The sequence below is a fragment of the Plectropomus leopardus genome, chromosome 20, assembly GCF_026936395.1.
Source record: "Plectropomus leopardus strain MGB_pleo_1.0 chromosome 20, ASM2693639v1, whole genome shotgun sequence".
Taxonomy (NCBI): domain Eukaryota; kingdom Metazoa; phylum Chordata; class Actinopteri; order Perciformes; family Serranidae; genus Plectropomus; species Plectropomus leopardus.
The window spans coordinates 8,007,151-8,029,389 of record NC_142195.1 but is presented as its reverse complement, the minus strand read 5'-3'; the positions used below and the strand labels follow the sequence as shown (position 1 = coordinate 8,029,389).

Genomic DNA, 22,239 nt, shown 5'->3' with positions numbered 1-22,239 from the left:
GGCCTTTTTTTCTCTCAGTCTGACTAACCTTATAAGTTTAAGACCTTTGTCTAAACATGGCATACAATATTAGATTATAACTATTAAAATACCTTAAGAGTTACTCACAGGGGGTTGCACATCTCATCCAGCATGTAATACATTTACAATTTTTCATAGAGATAAATGTGGAATGTGATTCTGCACCATGGCTCAACTTTATAAATATGTGCTTCGACCAAGCATTACCAAGTGCCAAAAACCTTGTTTGCAAAACTTCCTAAAAAATATTCACTCTAGGTTGTTCCCCGAATGTACGCCCAAGAGGATGTTTATATATATATATATATATATATATATATATATATATATATATATATATATATATATATATATGACCACAAACATTTTTTTTGTCCCACCCATTATACTACTGAAATTCATCTGTCTCATTTCTGCTCTAACTTATAAAATATCTTGTCTTTCATTTGACTTAATCAATCCTTGGATCAGTTTGGTTACCGTTTGCTGGCCTCTTTTCACTGTGTAATTGTGTAATGCAGTGTCATCCAAGGCTTCAGCCCTTAATGTTTTATAAACACCCATGGATCCAAATAGGTTCTATGTATGTTTCAAAAATAAGAATTGTCCTAATAATAACTTTTTTAAAAGCCCCGGATCTAATAATCTGCCATTTCATTCATACAATGATATCAAGTCCACGTTCAACTGTACCATAATAAATAGAACAGGCAACTGAAGATACTCATAAATTTAGCATTCATACAAGTGGTAGCAGAATAAAAAAAACTTGCCTTCTACTAAAGGTAGGCCCAGGTGATGTTTACATTTTTACTTAAGTAAATGTACTTAATTACATTCTACCACAGTGAACATAAATTTATACATTTAACTATTTCTACAAATCCAGTCAATACATTTTTCATGATAGCAGTTGCAAAGTATTCTGTTTCTACTCAATACTAACGACTTATTAAACTACTAATATTTTTAACATCAATAGTCGTAATTATTCAGAAAGGAAAAACAGAGTGAACAGAGTGCATTAACAAGCATCAAAATCGAGCTTTTAGGGATGAACCCCCCAGACCCCCCCTACAGAGGTCAGGGTTTGGCCCCTATGTCCTCAGATCGTAGTAGAAACGCCTCTGGTTTTGTGGTAATTATGTACCTCCTTCCCAGCTATACTGTTAGACTCTGTAACCTGATGGGAAGTGTATGCAGTTTAAGTCTCTTATTTATCACTTGGAGATACAGTTTGTCATATTTCACTGTTCTCTCCTATTTTAGGAAACTATTCAAGGGTTTGGAATGCAAATGAGAGTGAACATTTGGTAGGATTATGAGAACATTAACTCTCATCTGACTCTGGAGATTTGCATCACTTTAGTATTCTTGGGAACATCAGTTGAAGACAGTTCAGGCTATTGCATGGAAATAACAGACTGAAACAAGGTCATGATCGAATAGGTAAGCAACGGTACAGATTCCCATGATGGTGTTTTATGTGTGATCCACACACCTGTAATCTGCAGTCTGCAGGATATTGTCTAAAGTCAAAGGCAGCTGAGTGTTGCTATGTAGTCACAATGTTGGTTCTTAAGTTTACCCGGAGCCGCTTACTGTATCCCATGACTTGTAAGACTGAGAATGAGACTCGGTGTGAATAACAATAAGCTCGTCAGGATGTGAGGAGCTGCTTAGTGACAGTGATGGATGACCAAACACCCTGAAAGCATCCCAAATCATATCCCAAAGCATAACAGAGCACAAGCACGACATACTTCAAGAAATACTCTAAATACCTGGAGAAATCTTTAATTTTGTAACCTCATATGACCTTAAATCCAGGCTGAACGAATACAGGTTTCACGCTGTCAGTGAGCGATTATTAAAGAAAGAATGGCTTGGTGAACAGTTACCATGACTCCCCCGGAGAGGTCTGCGAGGAATTAACAGTTGGTACCAAAAGTCCTTGTCAGTGACACTTTTTTGTGTCTGTGTGTTTGCTGTGCTCTCTGTATTAAAGAATACTGATTAGATTGAACTTTTTTTATGTAGTTTTCCCATTTTAGGGCAAAAAGGGTCATTTGATGACACACAGCACAGTGCATATAGTCAGTTTAGGATTATATTAGTTCTGATTAATCAGGTAGGGACGTGAGGAATGATGGTTAGAAAATGTCTGTCCATAAATTTCTATTTCTTCGCAGCTTTAATCAGAAACCTGCAGATGTGACCACCCAAAAACCATCTCAGTGGTGACATCTTGTGGTTACATTCAATCTTGCAGGTGAAATTTATAAATAGAGGTTCTGCTCAGTTCTTCTTGTTAGTTGTAAAACAACAGAATGAGTTGCTCAAGATGAAGAGAGGTGCTTATTGGCAACTTGTAAGAAGTTGATTTATCTAAATGGACTGTATATGTTTTACCACATCTCCCTGTGCAACTTTTCTCAGCATTTACTTTTGGAAGTAGGTCAAAGGTTAAATGGGGCGGTACCATTCATTCAAGATACCATCACAGCTTTTCCAAAAGGAGGACGCCTCAACCTTGACAACCATTCATAATACACAAAGTAAGTAACTTCTAAAATGGTGATTTTTCTTGGGTGAATTTGTATGCACCAATTTGTGCCTTTTCTGCTTCAATTTACAGTGGAAATGTCTTAAATTTTGTCAAGGTCCTAAATATTGTTCTTTTATAATCTAAATATTGAGGGGTACACAGGATTTAACGCCTATGCTGGTTGTAAGGAAATATTGGCGCTAATTTAGAGAAATTATAAGTTACATTTTTAAACACTGAGGGGAGGTAACATAAACCAACATATACACTAAAATGCTCTCACTTTAGATATAAATACATATTTTTTTTTACATTTAGGCAATAAGCATTGCCTAAATGTAAAAAAAAAACTCCCCACTAATCATGTGTAAAAAGTTGGAATATGTGGTTTGCTTTTGAACAGTAAAAAAACAAAGTTTTTGAGTGTGACTTGTGTAGTATATATTAGTATTGGCTAAAATGTACTTCTATTTTGAAATGTTTAACGATTTGCTTGGGTTATGCATGTTACAGTAGTCGCTGTCTGATGGTTCAGTACATCAACAACTCAGTAATCAAGGTTTTGTTTTAATAATCTTGCATTTCCCATGATGCAACTCAATAGTATTTTATCTTAATCCCTTACTGCCTTTTTAATACCCACTTCTTTCAAACTCCATACACTCAGTTTGTAATGAAGGCTTTCTGTTGGGAAAAAGACACTTAATTGAAATGTGATGTGCTCTTATGTTTTTATAACACTCTTTGTGAATAAATGTCTCATAAATATATATATTATTTGAGCCACAGATGGTGTACTTTTGTCACGAGTTTTCTAATCGGCTTTAATTCTAGCAGATATTTGCTTCTGCTTGGACTTTTTTTTATTTGTATTATCTAAACAGAGTTTTTACAGCTCAAGCTGGCTGTCTTTTGTTTTATTTTATTCTTCCAACTGTTTTTTAAATCCCATATCCACTGTGTAGTTGAATTGTTTTTGTCTGTGGATTGTCTTCTTGTGAATGTTTCTCATTGTTAATCTCAATGATTAAATAAAGAGTGAATGAACACAAATAAGAAGTTAAAGATGTAATCTCCATAATTCAATTTGGGCTGTTTATAACCAGAATTAAATCAGATCTAATGGCATTCTCAGCATTATTAGCCCACTCATTTGTTCTTCTTAGCTGGAAATCCCCCACCTCTACTTCTGCTGACATTACAAATACAAGTAATCCATGTAACCTATACTGTAGGCAGGATATTGTGTCCATATGATATTTATGTAAATATGCATTTTGGAATATTTTTTTCTGTTTTTTCTTCGTCCTTTTTTTCCCTCTTCTTTTCTTTTTCTAACTGAAACCTCTATACAAACTTTATGAATTATAAATAATACATTTGGTCAATTTGTGTAACTAATGCAGATACTATGGAGACCATTTTCTTAACCCTTTGACACCTGAATAGACATCAGTTTTCTTGTAAAAAAGTAATAGGTAACAATGATGTAATCTTAAAATTGGTTTGGGGGGTGATTAGATATAATCAAAAGAATGTATGGAAAAAATGTCCAGAAATGATATGCATATTTCTTTTAATTATATATCTTTAATAGATTATGTTACAGGATTTTGTCCTGTAACATAATCTATGTTACAAGTATGTAGTATGTTATTTTTAGCACTCTCATTTTGTTTTTGATTTTTTCCCTTCCTTTTTAGTGATTATTTTCAAGCAATTTTCTTTTCAATTTTTGCTAATTTCTTGCAATATTTTGGTGGTGGGGTGTATTTCATGACAAGTTGCTCGTCATTCTCTTTCAACGTTTTTTTTTTTTTTTTTAACTCAAGCCAGTTTTCTCAGGTTTCACAGGATTAATATCAGTGAAATAGCTCACTCATGTCATGCCTTGCAGTGACCAGTAGATGGCAGCATCTCTGCATGAGCAGATTCTCAGGCGAAAGAAGCTTTGTCCTGAGATGCACTGCAGTGTTGCGTTCACAGTATCCTTGTCAGCCACAGATCATTGATTACCATCAAAGCAGAATGATGCAACATATGAATACTGGTCTTGACTCAGCTATTAATCAAGATAACTCAAAACAAGTGAATGACTGACTAGAACGAAATGTGTTTGTGCATAAACTTTGAACACGTAGATGAAGCACACTGACCGATAATGTACAGAGATCTGAGTGAAAGGGATAGGCGTGTAATGGTCTGAATGTGTCAGCAATGCATTGCTGAAACCAACCTGACATTTGAGATCTGAAAATGCAGATAAAATAAAAACAAAAGTTGCAAAATACATTTTATGCTTCTTGACTGTAGAAAACAAATTAAGATACAATTATAACCTAACATGGAGCCTGATATTTGAATCATCATCATTGCCTGTATGTTTTATTTTTCCTTACATGTGAATCCTGACAGGGAATTAATTTTTCCATTGTGCCCACATAAGCTGCTGGCAGTTTACATGCAACAGCGATTATCGTTTTAATTGCAGAGGTGCTTATTATAATCCTACTGGATCCGTCTGTTAGCACGCTTGTTAAAGTTTTGCCTACACTATTCCAAACCCAAGCACCTGCTCTCCCAGTAATATGTAATATGAATGGCCTTTCACATACAGAAAATAAAACATCAAACCGTTTGCACTGTTAGATATTGACTTTTTCATGAAAACAATTTATTGCTCAAGAGTATGTATGCATACAGCCGCGTGTACATTAAGCAACATGAAGAGTTAATAAGAAAAAGTATGGAATGACAGCATTATTATTACAACATCCAATATGGTGTCACAGCCAAAGATTCACAGACTGTTTATCTCTGCCTGTGAGTGAATTGGGAGATGATCATGCACAACTGAGATTGAGATATTTCTCAATTGAAAATTCATGGATTTTACCTTTATCCTTATTTATCAGGGCTGATAGCCAAAGACGTGTTGGAATGTGACTGTTACTACACAGAGACTCTTTTATGAAAAACTCCCCCCAGCGTCATGGACAGCCGATCTTTATAAACGCAAAGTTCTTAGAAGGCAAGGCCACTTAATTAACCTTAAAGGATAACTTTGGTATTTTAACCTCAAGTCTTTGTACCCATGCTTTAGTGTCTGAGCGACAATTTGAGAATATTTTAAAAATTAGTCCCATACTGAGCGACAGGGCTGCAGCTAGTATCTGCAAAACAGGCTGCAATGTAACTACTCAGCACATTTGTGCATGTTTTTGCCACTGACAGGCTCAGTTTGTTATTGCAAGTGTCTGAAAACATTATGAAAAGGATCACCACGGTGATAGGCCTTTCTGCAAAAGAGTAAAATCCTTTTTAACAGCCCCAAAATCACTGTGACCAAACCTACCAGACTCCATTTAAATTCACAGTAATTTTATAATCATAAAACACACTTCATCCAAAGTCAACAGAATAAAAATAACATTCACAAAAATTGACTTCCACTGTTTCAACGATTCACAGGTCTGGTTTGATTTATATAAATTCTTTAATCACAGTTAGATATGAAAATATACTGGCCCTGTAGACACTTACAGTCAGTTACTGTTTATTTAAATTGAGTCTGGTGGGTTTGGCAATAGTGATTTTTGGGCTGTTTGCGGTTAAACAAAATGGTCTACTTCTGTAGGGTGCTTTCCATAATGTTGTCAGACGATCTGAGCCTGTCAGTGACAAAAATTAACACTTTAAGTCGACGTAAATAGACGGTGCACAAATATCCCAAGTGGTTACATTGCAGCCCATTTTGCTGCTGTTGGGGTCTCACTTAATCATTTCAAAAATTGTTGTTCCCATTAGACACAAAACATGTGAAAATAGGGTCCAGGTTGAAAACTATCAACGTTACCCTTTAAATAGAATTACTGCATCTGTGACTTAATCTCCCTCTCAATGTAGTATGTCATCTCCTGTTATAAACATAATAGTGTAAATGTGTTCTGAACAAACACTGGCGCTGACTAGTGAAATAAAAAAAAAAATTAACCACAATTAAACACTATACCCATTAAACTTGTCATTTTTTTTTTACCCAAACTCAAAATTAGTCAAGAGTTTAACAGAGATCTCAATTACAGCAATAAACAATTGAAAACTTAACAGGCCAGTGTCAGAAGAATTTTAATTCCTTTGGTGTCTGCAAACAATGTGCATCTTAACAACAATAAAAGATGTAGTACACCTATGAGACTGAAAACAAAAACAACATGATTGTTCAAAACATGTTTAGTGGGTTAAAAATACTACAAGTACCAAATTCACATTAAGTAGCGTGAGATACGGGAACACTGAGGCACAAAATACAGAATTCACAGGACAATGAACCCAGTTCAACAGAGAGGGCTGGTTAGCTGATGAAATTAAAAAAAAAAAAAAAAAAAGAGAAATTAATAACACGTGTATGCATTTGCAAGACAGGTATAAGGTAACCTAAACAGTTAAATCATCAAACAAACAGGTTAAACGCTTGCTGGGACATAATCAAATAACGGTAAGAAAAGGGAAACTGTGAACTGCACTCAGTCAGAATGTCGTGGAAACACCATATTATTACAATGCAACAAACATTAAAACTATCTCACCAAATAACAACATTATTTCACGTTTTTTTTCTGGAATTAGTGAGCTAAGAGGACTGCTTGAACTGAACACTTGTGTGCACTCTCTCCTTTTTCAATCCGTGTGCTTAAGCTCTACAGTATCTGCATGTTGAGGCACTTGGAAAGAATATGATTGTACTGTGTGTATGCTATGTACATCTGTTACGCTTGTGTGCCTGTAAATCACACTCCTTCCAAAATGAACATGTGCTTAACCTTACAGATCTAAAAACCGGAGTCAGGTTTGCTGTTCTTCAAACTCAAAGTCCCATGGTCAACATGATCTCTTTTTCACTCGCACTAGCTGAGAGACGAAGAAGAAAAATAGCAGTACATCATCTACAAAAAAACAAACAAACATGTTTTTCAGATTATGAGGTGGCCGTGATAACCTAGTTACTGATTCCAGATCAGTATTTTGGCTCCGAGGACTGATGACTTTGACCCAGAGGAAACGGGCTGGGCCTCTAATCTCTGGCACCTGATCTAAAGAGAGACGCTGACCAAGATTAGCCTGGCAGGAATCCAGCCAGGACCACTGAGGACAGTGCAAAAATGTGTTAGAAAAAAAAATTGCATCTTTTCATGTGCTTCTCCAAAAGCATCCTACTCTTTTTTTTTTTAAAAAAAAAAATCACACAAGGAAGGGAAAAAACAACCTCTGGAGAATTTGGAGTCTTCCCTTAACAACCATGAAACACTAAACTACAAAATTGAATTCATCGCGCAGATTACGTGAACGACTACCAATGCTACATTTCAATTAAAAGGGGGGGAAAAAAGGACGAATATTCACAGTCAAACATCATTTAGTGAGTTGTGGGTTCAGTCTTCCGAGGAACAAACACCTTGCACACACCGTATGTCACAAAAAAAAAAAAAATCACATCCGCGATCACTGGTCCCACACTAATACAACACTCCACATGTTAAGAGAACGATTTCACCGCCGATGGTCCCTCTGCTTCGCTGAGCAGTCTGGAGGCTGACTTCTACAGTTAAGGCAGACTAGCAATGTCCCGCTTTGGAGGGGGTCCTTCTGGTTTGCAGGGAGAGCCATTGGCTTTGTCCTCAAAGATCAAGACTCTGTGGAGAGAGAGCGAGCATGAAATAGCAAAAAAAAAAAGGGTCAAATTCAGTGCAAGTGTTTTTCTTGTAATATAAATTAGGAGGACAGAAGGTAGTAAAAGAGGTAAACACGGTGAGTATAAACATCACGAGCAGGATGTGTAAGTGAGGAGGGATAATCTTCTCCTGGAGGATACGGAGAGCCACACTTAAAGTCAGGGTCTGAGCCGGCTGAGCGGTAAGTGAAAGGAAAGGAATGAAGAGAAACCACAACGGGGAGTGAGGGGAATAGTGGTTTAGACTGTACACAGTAGAGTGAGCGATCTGACAGGAGCTATTCAGGGCGAATGCCTGTCTTTAATTTCCTTTTTTGGAAAACTCTGCAAAGCTCCGCTAAGCTCATAAGGAGCAATGATCCTGGCGACGAAACCGGCACTCAGCAACTCAAACTGCGGCACATCTCTCTGGCAAACCGCTCTCATTGGCCTTTTTCTTCACACTGCTGATATCTGCTGCCCAAAGCTGCATGAAGTCGCTCTTGTCAAGATAATTCCATTATCCGCTTAGAGGTCAGGGAAAAATGATCGAGGTCATGACCATATATTGTACAATGGGGGTTCCTTCAGCCTCGGGCAAGATAGATTTAAGACTTTAATTGCCACTTGAATAAACTGTGACACCAACTTACGATGACCAAAATTGATCAAATGAATTAATAAATAAATGCAATTAACTATTTGGGGAAAAAGATGTTACCTATTATTTTGAGATTTTACAATGCAACGTCAGACAAAAACATTTCTGAGATACTTCTTTGCATTTAAGACTTTTGAAAGATTACTTTAAGATAATTTAACACCAATTAATGCCTTATTTTTTGATTAATAACTTCAATGCCTTTTAATAAGACTTGACATATATGAAATGGAGAGTTTGGGGGTCCTTGGACAGAAAAGTGTAAACATCAAACCCCTAATTTCTTGTATTCTGATTATTCTTTCTGCACCAAACTGTGCCTTTTCTGCATCAATTTACGTTTTTTTTTTTTGTAAGTTCTGTCAAAATAAAAGTCCTCTGCTACGTCTTGTTTTTATTACAGCAGATATATGCACGTCTCTTAATATTAAGAGGGACATGTCCCCTGTGTCTCCCTCGACATCTACATGCCCATTACTGATTCAATAAAATATCTAATGACAAATTAAATGGCCTGTTTTTAGAGATTATACATACATTTTATGCAAATTTTTGGAATGGTCTCCATTAAAATGAATAAAGATTTTCGGCATTTTTCTGTGTTGGTAAAATAAATAAAGTGACAAGTTGACTCAATCTTGTTGTTTTTTAAATACAACACATTGCAAAGTCTACAATACACACTGAAAACATATTTAATCTGTACAAAGAATACAGTGATAGTAAGTCAGTTGTTGTATATGTTGTTGTGATAATCTACGTTTTATATGAAAATTAAATAGTTTTACATAAAGCCTAAAATCAACAGCTTTGTAGTCACGATCCCTCACAGCTGTTGCTACTTGTTAACCAGTCGCATGTATAAAATATAAAATCTGTTTGGCCCATCTGTCCTGAGAAATTTTGCAAACAGCAAACAAGAGCGACTGTGACGCCCTTGCGCACTTGTGTTTTGCACAAAATGCGCCCAACTCTTAGAGCCTGACCTCAATCATTTTCCTCTAATTGTAACTACACCAATTGTTGCTGTGCCAATTGCTTTGAATAACACTATTCTAGAGCTCATTGTGCCCCAAACCTCTCCCTCCCCTCTCTGCTCTCTAGAGACAAAAACAGCAGCACACAAGAGAGCCGTTGTAGACCTTTGCTGCTATCAGAGAGTCAGAGCAGCAGAAAGAAACAGCAAGATTCTGTTTAGGTAGATAAACCTGCACCATGTGACCAAGGGCTCCTTTTTTAACCACAACAGTGAATTTGTGAATAGATTTAACATGTACTACAACATGTTAGTCGCCAACAGAAGCTCACAGTTTTTTTGTTTACATTTTTTAAAATTAATTTATTCACTAATGTTGCCATATTTTGCATAAGATCCAAATTTCATACAGAAGCTACGCCCTCTCTGCAGTGGCTGCGGGTTGGATTCTGACCTCGGCCCTTTTCATGCTTAAGCTGTCCTATCAGAAAAAAGGCAAAAAGCCCTAAAAATGTCCCTCAAGGTTTTCTCGAGATGTTGCGTTCACAAGGGTGACATGGACGAGTTCACAGTTAACTTGGCCTTTGACATCACAGTTTAATCAGTTCATTTGTGCTAAATATGAAGGAGTCTCCTGTCCCCTGAAGGCGTTCTTGAGATAATTCAAGAGTGGGACAGACGTACAGATGAACGGACGACCTGAAAAAAAAATGCCTCTAGCCACGGCTATGGCTGGCGTGGAGGCATAATCAACCTCAATCAAGTTGAGATTTCAACATCTACTTAATCTTCAACAATGTCAAAAACAAAATATGATCACCGATGTGCCGTTCTCCTCGTGAAATTAATTACAGCACCAGATTATTCTGGAATACGGAGACTGTCTTACTAGAGTGCCACTGAGGGGACAAGTGAGGTCGGGGTGAAATGAGGTATTTATAAACAGCGGCTCAGGGATTATGGGATACACTTTCGAAAAATGGTTGAGGGCAAAGGAGGAAAAGTTATGCATTTTCTCTGCTTGGTGTTTTTGGGATTATGAGGATTTGTCTACTGTAGGGTCCGGCCAGCTTAGTCCAGCAGATCTGACAGGCAGCAGCCAATACACTCTTTCTCCTGCAGTCTGACCCACTGAAGGCTGCTTTAAAGGGCTTACACTGCTTACACTAACCCGTTTCAAAATAGCAGGAAGTAGGCCTCCTTATCCACCCGGGTCCATTGAAAAAAATACACATTTGAGAGAAATAATTTCCATTGTTAATGAGTCATTTTGTCGACAGACTGTTTTGGTGTTTTAGTCAGTCCCACGTGATAGTCGCTGGTTAATCAGCCTATAATCAGTTACCTAAGCACATGATCCCAGCTAAGGATAAGGATGGGTTGACTATGGATAGGCTACATAGATTGGTTTTGGTGCCATGGAGATTAACGACTAATACAGCATGTGGGTGGTGACATCATCACTCGTCATCCCAGAAGAACTGATGGATGAAACAATTTGCTGACGCAGCACACGATTCATATCCTCCCTCTCAGACATGTGAGCACACACACAATGAGCCAGCAGATGCTGAACAGACACAACTAACTGCAAAAACAGGCAAAAGGAAGTATTCTACACGCACATACGCAGAGGTTTACTCACAGTTTGAGCACAGCTGAACGCTTGCCCAGCATCATCTTGACAAAGTCCCTGTAGTTGATGGAGTTGCTGCTGTTGCCGCCCGTCACCTCCACGATCATTTTTTTCAACTCCAAGTGGGTCTTTGGCACACCCAGCTTCTCCATCATCCGCTTCAGACCCATTAAGTCTGAGAGAAGGCACAGGCGTCAATCAGATTTGTGCTTGGGTGACAGAATGAATCATTTTTAGGCATTAATCAGAGTGTGAGTGCAAAAATAAGGTTGAAAGGAAACTTGTCTAAATGCTTGATTTCATGTATCTGAAACACGTGTACTGGTCACTGTTACACACATTCAGTTTACTCATCACAAGGACCACAACTCAGCCCGTGTAATCAGTTTCATAATGTCTTGTGGCTTTGGAGGGAGTTTTCCAATGTCTGCAAAATTAATCCTGATGTGTTATGTCAGTTTTGGACCTGAGAATTTCAACACAAAGCCTGTGTTACATAATGGAGGTGTGGGGTTTTGAAAGATTGTGGCATTGTGGATGCAAAAGGGTTCTCCTAAAAGATGCATTTGGAAATTTAGGCTTTAAGCTTTGTATAGTTAGAAAATATAGCTTGCAAAACAAGACTCTACAGTCATTAAGTGTCTCTGTGAAGCTATACTTATACCCCTTCCCCAACAAAATTAGCGTGCAGGTTTTTTAAATAAGGGTAAACCGGCTAAAAATAGGTTACGGAATGTTTTGTTATTGCTGGCTGAGCAGAGCTGTGTACACGGCACTGCAGCAGACGAGTATGTGTTTGCGGATTGTTTTGGTGTGTCTGCTCGATGTCACAAACAGGCCGGAGAAAAGGTTAACAATAGACAGCAGCACGGACAGAGGTTTGTGAAAACTTAATGGTGGTTGCTTCTCTTTACATATCTCTTCCTTATTCAGTGTCTCTTTCAAACTGCTGCTGCTTAGGTGGAGATGGACAGTAATTAATTGTGGCTTATCACTGCATGTCACCTGTTAATGAGCTGAAATTAGTATATTCATGTCGCTGGAAGGGATAAATACTCGTGACTACTGCAGAGTTATTTCACTTGGGTGTGAACACTGATTGTAGACCGGATTGTGTTACTTTTCTTTTTGTGCAGTGGGAATGAGGCTTTAAGCACAATGTCAGCATGCTAACATGCTCTCTATGATAATGCTAGCTTGATGATATTTAGCAGGTATGACATTAACTATGTTAACATATTAGCAAGTGTTAGAAGCATGGAAACATTTGCAAATTAACACTAAACACAAAGTGTCAGCTGAGGCTGATGGGAATGTCATTTAAAGGTTTTAGGTTTTAAAACATACAAAAAAAAAAAAGTTTTGGGATATTTGTATTTCAATTTCATGGCATCCAATCAGTAGTTGCTGAGCTATTTCAGATTGGACCACAGTGGTAAAACAAGCAGTTGTCATAGCCATCTGTTCTTTTTATTTTTTTAAAGCCACCAGCGTGGATAAAAAGCAAAGAAGCTGACACATCAAAGACAATTAGCAGCGTCATTGAGGACCTGCAGACAAGCTCCACATCTGCTGTCTGACTCCCACACTCCTGTTCGCCTCACGTCTGCTCAACAACTAAAGACCTTTCACACTGCTGTACAGTACGGTCTCACTTTACATCCAGGACACAAACACGACACATGAGCTGTTTTAAGCCCTGGTCTCACACTGCTCGGACAATACACACACAGTATTAATTACTGCTCCCTCATGTCGACAGTGCACATGGGTCAGTGGACAGTTGTTACCCGGAGTGCAGTTGGTGTGGTAGTGCGATTACTCACCAATCTCTCCTTGGTCATTCAGGTCAAACTCAGCATATTTATCTGCAGAAAAAACACACAAGACATTATTACTAACAGCTCACACTTCCCACAGAGCAACATTTTAACAAACTCCAACCCCCAGCTCGCATCTTACATGTCAGCAAAACTGTTACCACACACTGCCCGCTGATCTCACTGTCTTACACTCTGCAGACAGCTGACCTGGTGAAAGCACAGATGCAAACAGCTGATAATGACAGGTGTGTTTCTGTGTGTGTGTGTTGAACATGTCTGTCAGTGGAAAGCAGGCAAAGAGAGGGCAGCTGAGTGGGCTTGACGTGCAAGAGGGATTAGAGTGAGGGGGGTCAGGAAGTTAAACGAATACGAAAAGTTCAAACAGCAATCAGGAAAGAAAGCAAAGATGCTTGGGCTGAACACTGTGAGGCTCAGATACAGAGTTTTCCCTCACAATCACTGCTCCTTATAGCCTGACAGCATGCAGACAAACCACTGATTTGTGAAGCAAATCTAGCAGCATTTTCTACCAGCATTTGGATAGTGGCTGGTGCTAATTACCAGTGAGGTGATGAAAAAAAAAGGTACTGAATGTTTTATTGGTACCATCCACAACTTTGGAAATAATTGCTGTGATGTGAAATGAACTTAACTGAGGCAGACTGTGGAAATTAGTCTTTATTCACTCCTGAGGGGCTCAAAGTAGCCACCCCAAAGTCATCTACTATAACAGCCTAAATGAGTCTTGATTTGTGTTTTTCATCACATCTGTGATCAGACAGTATTAGATCCACTCAGTTATACAAATATAAACTGGCAACCTTTTCTTCAATATTTGGAGAAAACAACAGTGCAATGCCTTTTGATGATTTTTGCCATAAACTGAAAACTGAATGTAGGATCCTTTTTTTTAAGTACAGGGAGTCTAGGTTGGGTTGGATGTGCTTTTTTGTTTTGTTTTGTTGTAGCTTTTTTTGTTTGTTTCCATTTTTTTTCTCTTGTCTCATTTTTATTTATTCATTCCATTTTTTTATCCTTTAAAAAATCCTGGAGAAGAGCGGTGTTTCTACTCTTTATGTAAATGCAGTAATTATATTCATGCCGCACTTGTATATTTATCAGTAATTTCTATGTTTGTGTATATTTGCTAACAATTTGTGCAAATTGACCGCTCTAAATAAAACGCTTAAAAACAAAACTTTTTTTTAAAAAAAATAAATAAATAAAAACTGTGCGTCCTGACTTCGCTGTGTCACTTTGGCATCCGTTTCCATAACATTTATCTTTGCAGCAACACAAAACAGAAACATTTACAGCACACCGTGCTGTTATCAATGACAAAAAAGTAAAACTGATAAAATGCGAGTCGATGATTCCAATCATCCACCTTTAGGCGGTCTTGGTAAATATTAACTCCTGCATTGTCATTCACAAAGAAAAAGCTCATTATTAACATGCTACAGAAGGGGCTGCTGCTATGTAAAAACCCTCAGACATTTTCCCGCTTCTTCCTAAATTTCGCCTTTCTCTTTTGTTCAGACGACCACTTTAGTCAGATTACACTCGCTATTTCTGTCTCACACTGGAAGCTCTGTGTGGGAGCGTGCTGGGGGGAAGAGAGAGAGGACTGTGTTAACTGTGTGAACCCAGGGGGAGAGGGACAGGACAATGCTAACCCTGTTCATAAACTCTGAGAAGGGGGGCCTCCACGCGCACGCACATGCACACACACGTACACACACACAGCAGCGTTTCAGTGGGCCACTTGTCGTAGAGCAGCCTGTTGATCATCTGCAGCCACAGAAAATGGCTCAACTGAACAAAAACTCGTCTTCAGTGTGTCCTGCTGACCTACATTCCTGCAGCAGCGGATGTGACAAAATGACGATGCCAACACATTTCAGCCATTTACTGCCACGACTAGAATTTGGGATGTTCATAAGGTCTGTGATTTAGGTTTGCATTTAAGTTGAGTTGCTTGCTGCTAAGTTCAATGAACAACCTCTTTGGCAGCTATTTTTTTGAGGGGCTTTTTCCACTGACCTCGCTGATAAAGAAGAAAACAGCAGAAACAGATAAGACCTTTTCCTTTTGGCCTACAGATAAAGAATTTCCCCGCCCCTTTAACAGACACTAACCCAACAGGCAGATAAAAGCTTCAATGAAGGCTTCTGCTCATCCTATTAACAACCTGATCTCCATTCCCTAAAGCTATTTTATGGAAATGTTCTCTTTATTCAGCCATTATGCCATGCTGTCAACACAGATTTAACACTAAAATATAGAAATAATATTCCACGTGTCAGGGCTTTGGAGCAGTAAATTAACATGCTCTAAATCCAACCTTTCCACACAAAAAAGCATAAAATGCCACATTTTTACTAACTTTTAAGAACAGATGTGTTGAGGATTTCACCAAGAAAACTGGTTACTGAAGGTAATCAGCAACTATGTTTACATGCACATTAATATTTCACTATTATTCCACATGTAGCAATATTCCAGATTTGATATGATTCATGTAAACAGTATGTTCTGTTTGGATTCATTTTTCTGATTAAGACATGGGACATGCAGACATTATTCGGAGTTTAGGAGCATTCTTTACTATACAGTGCATTCAGAGTATGCGTCTAAATTGTTTTTTTTAGCGCAGTTTTTGCCATACAGCCTCTGTGTGTTGTATATAAACCAATTAGCCAACAGTTTGCAAGGCTTTGGGTTTTAGATACACGTCCAGGAGAAAAGACCACATCCTTGGTCAGAAGGAGAAACGCATCTACTTTTAAATATTATGAAGGGCTTAGAAATTGACAGGTTTTTACACTGCTGAGCTTTTCATGAAGGTGGTTGAAGGAATGAAAAAGGAGGCCTGTGTGCAGCGTGGTCAACATTGTGTGCAACTGGTGAAAAAAATCCAATTTTTTTAATGCAAAGAAGCAAAGGATTAGGACACATTAGAGTATGCATGGCTGCACATAAACGGGAACATTTTCATGAGCCATGCAAACAGCTTTACAGGAATACTGTCTTTTTGGAAATAAAGGCAAAACTCAAATATTATGTGCATGTCACTGATAGTACCAACTAGGGATGCAGCTAACGATGATTTTGATAACTGATTAATCAGCCGATTATTTTTCAATTAATTGATGAATCATATATATATATATATATATATATATATATATATATATATATATATATATATATATATATATATATATATATATATATATATATATATATATATATATATATATATATATATATATGTATATGTGTGTGTGTATATATATATATATATATATATATATATATATATATATATATATATATATAAAAAATAACAAAATAAGCATTTTTTCTGACATCACTTTGGTTAAAAACAGATTACCAGCTGATTATGAGCTGTCAAAATAATATTAAGTGATAAATAATAAAAAATGAAATATGAAGCAATTAAAAAAGTTAAATGTTGACAGCTTTTACAACATACGTTTCCTTACTTTCAAACTGAACATACTGCGTTCTTTGTTGACTTACCCTGCCTCTAAGCTCTCCTCATCACAGCTAACAAACTTCCTTGTTTTGCGTAACGTGAATCGCACCCAAACTTTTGAAGTTTTTGTATGAAACGTTTTCTCTGCCTCTGCCATGCCTCTTCAAAACACTGGCCTCTCCATCTCCGTTGCTGTCTGCATGGGACTTTAACAGTCCTGCTACACAGAGAGTGGCGTAATAATCGCCTGACACAACAAATCGCTAATTTTATTCAACACATTTAAAAATTGATTATCGATTTTATCGATTCAATTCAGCCCTAGTAACAACCACTGATGATAAATATTCGGATTGACAATTTCACACCAACTCTTTTGTGAAATGAGTTTCCAAATTAGTGGTAATTATCAGACTAACTTCAGACTGGTGTCAGAGCTGCAGAACAGTCGTGAGTTTCTCCTCAATCATCAGGGCCTTTCAACACCGAAATGTTGAAAAGTGAAGTTAAGATGTGATCAATCAATGATTTCTGAGCTGAAGGCAACAAAGCCACCATCGCTGACATCTTAAAAAAGTCTAACGTAAACACAAATAGAATAAATTCAGCAAATTTAAAAAAGGTGTTAGATACTATTCATTTGCATTTTGTTTTGTTTTTTAATAAATATGTAACTCAATAAATAAAAAGAAAAAAAGGCTAATTCAGGGACTTTATCCCACGTGTAAGTCTGGCAGCAGAATAAAGGGCGGTCTTTGTGTTCATCCAGTTCTGCTGATATTGCCCGAATGCAACTTTAATAACACCTTTGTTATATTTTTAAAAAATATAATAATTGCTCTTCATATTTTAGGTGAGCTGCAGCATCTCCACTGTAGAAATAGGAACGGAAATCAAAAAAGGCCCCAATATACAAGTTATGGTGATACTTAAGCCACAAAACATTATTGCAGCTCAAAAGTTTAGTAATATGCAGAGTATTGCAAAAACATACACTGTGATACATTGTGATTTATTACTTATTTCAACTTAAAGTTATGGCCTCAAAGAAAAACTTTGTTTTGACTCATAAAATAAAGCTTAAAAGATAAAGTTTTGAACTTCAGTCATTTTAATAGCAGCAAAATGTAACTATTGGAATGAAAAAGCAATTGATTTTGTTATTCTAGTAGGCTACCAAAGGTTTCATTTGTTGCTGCAATACTGATAATTTACATTGAATTTTGCTATACTGTGTTTGCTACCCCCCCATATAAAACGCTGTAGGAAACAAAAAATACATAAATAAAAGATAAGATTAGATTAATTAAATTATACAAGAAATGATTAAAAACAAGTACTGAATCTAAATGTTAAAGCAGGGTTTGTATATGATGTTTTTGGTCAGGATGTGATTTTATTGGGGGTTAAAAGCATAGTGCGTCACTGGGCCAGTATGGAAACAGAAGGGGAAAGACAGAAAAAAAGAAGCTATCCTCTCAGGACCTGGGTGTCAGGTCCCCTTTCTGTTTATACTGCTGCTCCATTTCCTCCAGCGAACATAGATTGTAAGTAGGACACTGGAGCATGTTTCTCATTTCAAGACATATGCCCCCTATTCCCATAAACATCCTTATGTTATTCTGTCTGAATATAAAGCAGATTAAAAAAACCCTCTGTGTGTGAGAAGACAAAGAAAACAAAATACTCTGCATGCACTCAGAGCACACGTGTAATATCTGAGCAATGGGGAGGAGTTTTTTGGCAAATCATACAATTTTCTCCCAGTAACAGTGCTGTTTTTTTCTATTCCCAGGAGCTATGAGTTTACCCAGCAAAGTTCTGAATATTGTAACAACAAGCGGAGGAACGCCCCAGCACATTCCTTCAAGGCCACGGAGGACTTGGCCTCGCAAACCTCTTAGAAATCTCAGCAGTCTGTCTTTCCCACAGAGAAAAGCAAAATGCAAAAGACTCCTGTGTGCGAGTGCGGACTGCCAACAAATAAACAAATACCAAGGCTAAGACAAAAGCCAGGGAAAAGGAACACACCCTCGAAAACACAGCTGCATGCTTGCAGATACTGAAACTACACAGGAGAGGACTGGTTTTGCTTACTTTTGAGACCCTCCAATTTCTCGGGCAGGTCCTCTTCATCCCTGTATTTCTGGTCTTCCAAGTATTCCTGGGGAGGGGGGGGGAGAAAAACAAACTTAAGGTGACCAGAAAACAAAAAAGCTGAAACCACTTGAATCACTTCTGAGCACACTTTGAAACTTTGCCGAGGAAGTTCTGACAGTTACACAATACACGATCAAAGAGGAGAGAAACCCACGCACAGATGAAAGCGTTAATACATCCATCTGATTGTGTTCCTGTCAAAAACTTCCAACTAGTGAGTGATGACTCATAATCTAAAGATGTTCTCCCCCTACGTTGTCTTTACTTATCGCTAAGTGGAACACCTCACAAGGGCGTAAAAGGAAAGAGCCCGAAGGGAGCTATTCTAATGAAATTATAATGACGCGGTCTGCCATGTGGGAGTCAGCTTCAATCGACACGGAGAGACAAGAGAAAGAGTGAGGGCCAGAAAGACAGAGAGTGAGATTGTTCTCTGCGTTGACCTCCATGTGTCTGTCAGGTTGGTAATTAATGGTGAAGAGAGCAAACACCACAACTGGATGTTTATTATGTGGGACGGCTGACTCAGACGTGCTGAATCACTACTGCAACCCTCACCCACACAGGAATGTCTACTCACAGTCACAGCGTATCGTACAAGTATGCAAGTATATATCGCTACCGTTATCTCCACAAAGAATGTTTCACAATACAGAGGTCAAACACAGAGAATAGTGTGTTTCCTCTGGCTGAAGGGTCACCTTTTGGAAGTATTTTTAGGGCTGCAACTGAGGAGTGTTTCATTATGAAATTGTAAGCACATTGTTTCATTGTTTGGTCTGTAAAGCGTCATATCTGGTCATCACCTTTACTCCAAGCCCGAGCCGAGGGGGAGCTACGCCCATTTTCAAAATTCATGCATGTTATTCATCGGGTTGAAAACAGTCCAATAATATAATGAAACATGAACAACTTTCTCCCAAATCCTTAAACTAGAATACCAAACTAAAATGTGTGATGTCATTGAGTATAAAGTCTGGAACTGCTCCATAGACAATGAATTGGGATAGATATAGATATTATAGATGAAACTGAAAGCAGCCAGGTGAATGATCTGAGTGTATAACCGCATCCGAAATTCCACACTGAAATGTTATTAAGCACGCTAAACAATATGTGCGATTTTGTATTATGTCCGAAACCTCAGTATGAAACCAATAGTATGTGAATTACAGTGAAACTGTCTGGACACCACGCCGGCATACATATCCCACAACGCAAGGCTCACTGAAAAGATTCATGACAGAAGGGCATTATATATTAAAATTATTTTTAGATTGTTGGTAAAGCTGATGTTGCCATGGGTAACGATGGTTACGTCTCCAACCAGCAAACTCAGAAAGCAACGTGGTAAAATACTGCCGTGTACTCACACAAGCAGGGCTGGAAATTTAACTCCACCGGCCAAATGCTGGTAAAATATGCAAGTGGCTGCTAGATTTGCTTCACTAAAAACACAATAAAACAATTTTGATCTACTAAGTGGCTGGTAGAGTTTGAAATCCACCTGCCACAGTGGCAAGTGGACAAAAAAGGTAATTTCCAACACTGCAAAAGTATGTTGAACTATAGTTTGCATATCTAGTGCACAGTATTCGATTTTCAGATGCAGCGACTGGGTACATTTTCTGTTACAGAACTGAGAACACAAAAACAACCTAAAGCTCATTTGGGTATGAAAAAGAAAACAAACATTCTGTGTTAAGAAAATAAGCCTCTCATTCATCGTCTATGGCGCAGATCCAGATTTTATATCTGATGACATCTTACGTTTGAGACTTCTCTGGTTTTTGTCTTTTAGAGAGAGTAGCTGATGTTCACAAATATTGATAGAACTTTACTTAGCCATGTAAATAACATATTAGAAATCTTAATTTGGGTGGTGTTCCCCTTTAAAATGCTGCTTTTGTAAAAAAAAAACCAAAAAAACCAACAAACCAAAAAAAAATAAATAAAAATAGAATTCTTATTTATCTGATGAGATTTTCATACAAGCTGTGGATAACAGCCATAATAAATAAGAGAGCTAGGGTTAAAAGGTCAGTCCCACAGCATCCACTTGTGCAAATGCACTCCTGTTATTATCATGAAATGGATGTCAATCTATAAAAAAACAGCATTTAATCACAGCACAGGTATTATTTGTAAACCTAGCTTTTTAGGAATTAAGGGCGATTTCTCCAATGAACAAATTAAGGATATCAAAAAATCCTCCATGAAGGAGCAGAGTGTGTGTTTACAACAGAAATGTGACAGGCGCTCGGGGCTGCCCTCTTGCAGCGACCTGCTTTTCATGTGAGAGCCGCTGACAGACCAAAATAAAGCAGGCAAACAGAGATTATACAGACATCCAGATAATCTGAGGGAACTACTACAGAGTATCTGCCGAGACGACGCCTGATGTAAGACAAAGAGCTCATTCAGACACCTGTCCTCCCGTCCCAACACCAGGCAGAGGAGCCACAAAACCAGGCACCAACAGATCGATATGATGGGGTCAGAAGGGAAACGCTCGTGTGTGACAGCGTGCAGCCATTCAACAAGTGCCACGAGACTGCAGAGGGGGGGGAATCAATAAAATGCATCAACAGCACCGTTATGGTCAACCCTAATTAATACACGTGTGTGGCGTTTGGGCGCGATTCATTATTCACAGCACCACAGAGAGAGAAACACATCAATGTGGCCGCACGTTCACAAACAAGGCCAATGCCGAGTCAAGTGTGCGCGTGCTCATTAATTTCACATTCCCGCGAGGTGCCGTTAGACACGCTCGCGGCAAATAAAGAGAACCTGCGTACCTTGTTAATTTCTTCCAATTTTGTCTTTTGCTGCTCCTTTAACAGTCCAAAGGCTTTCCCTCCTGTGAAAAGAAAATCGCGTTATTTTAATAGCAAGCTAGTTAATACCGACAGAGGATTACAGTGTGGACGGTGGCCGGGGGGGTCGGCCTGCTGATGCTCTATTGTAAAGACTCAAAGCTTCGGCTAGCTACACACACATGCACGACAAAATACACAAAGCATTCAGAGTTATTTTTTTACCTTGTACATTTGAAGGCATCCCGGAATTTATCTGTAGGGAATAAATCCAGAAAACGACAAATATCCGAGCCGAAAGGCTGCCGCTACTGTCCGCCGGGACGATACTCCTGTTCTCCGTTAGAGATTGGGCTCACTGGGCCACTTGGTACCGGTGTGTC

The 22,239-nt window shown here is 38.1% G+C and overlaps 1 protein-coding gene across 1 annotated transcript; it reads right to left on the bottom strand.

Moving 5' to 3' along the window:
• Positions 1-5,221: 5,221 nt before the first annotated feature.
• aif1l (allograft inflammatory factor 1 like) lies at positions 5,222-22,239 on the bottom strand. The gene is made up of 6 exons (XM_042509486.2): positions 22,082-22,239; positions 21,839-21,900; positions 18,975-19,041; positions 13,379-13,420; positions 11,562-11,727; positions 5,222-8,262 (listed from the first exon to the last, which is right to left on the bottom strand). Exons 1-6 carry the CDS (start codon positions 22,098-22,100, stop codon positions 8,175-8,177), a joined length of 444 nt encoding a protein of 147 aa, XP_042365420.1. The 5' UTR covers positions 22,101-22,239; the 3' UTR covers positions 5,222-8,174.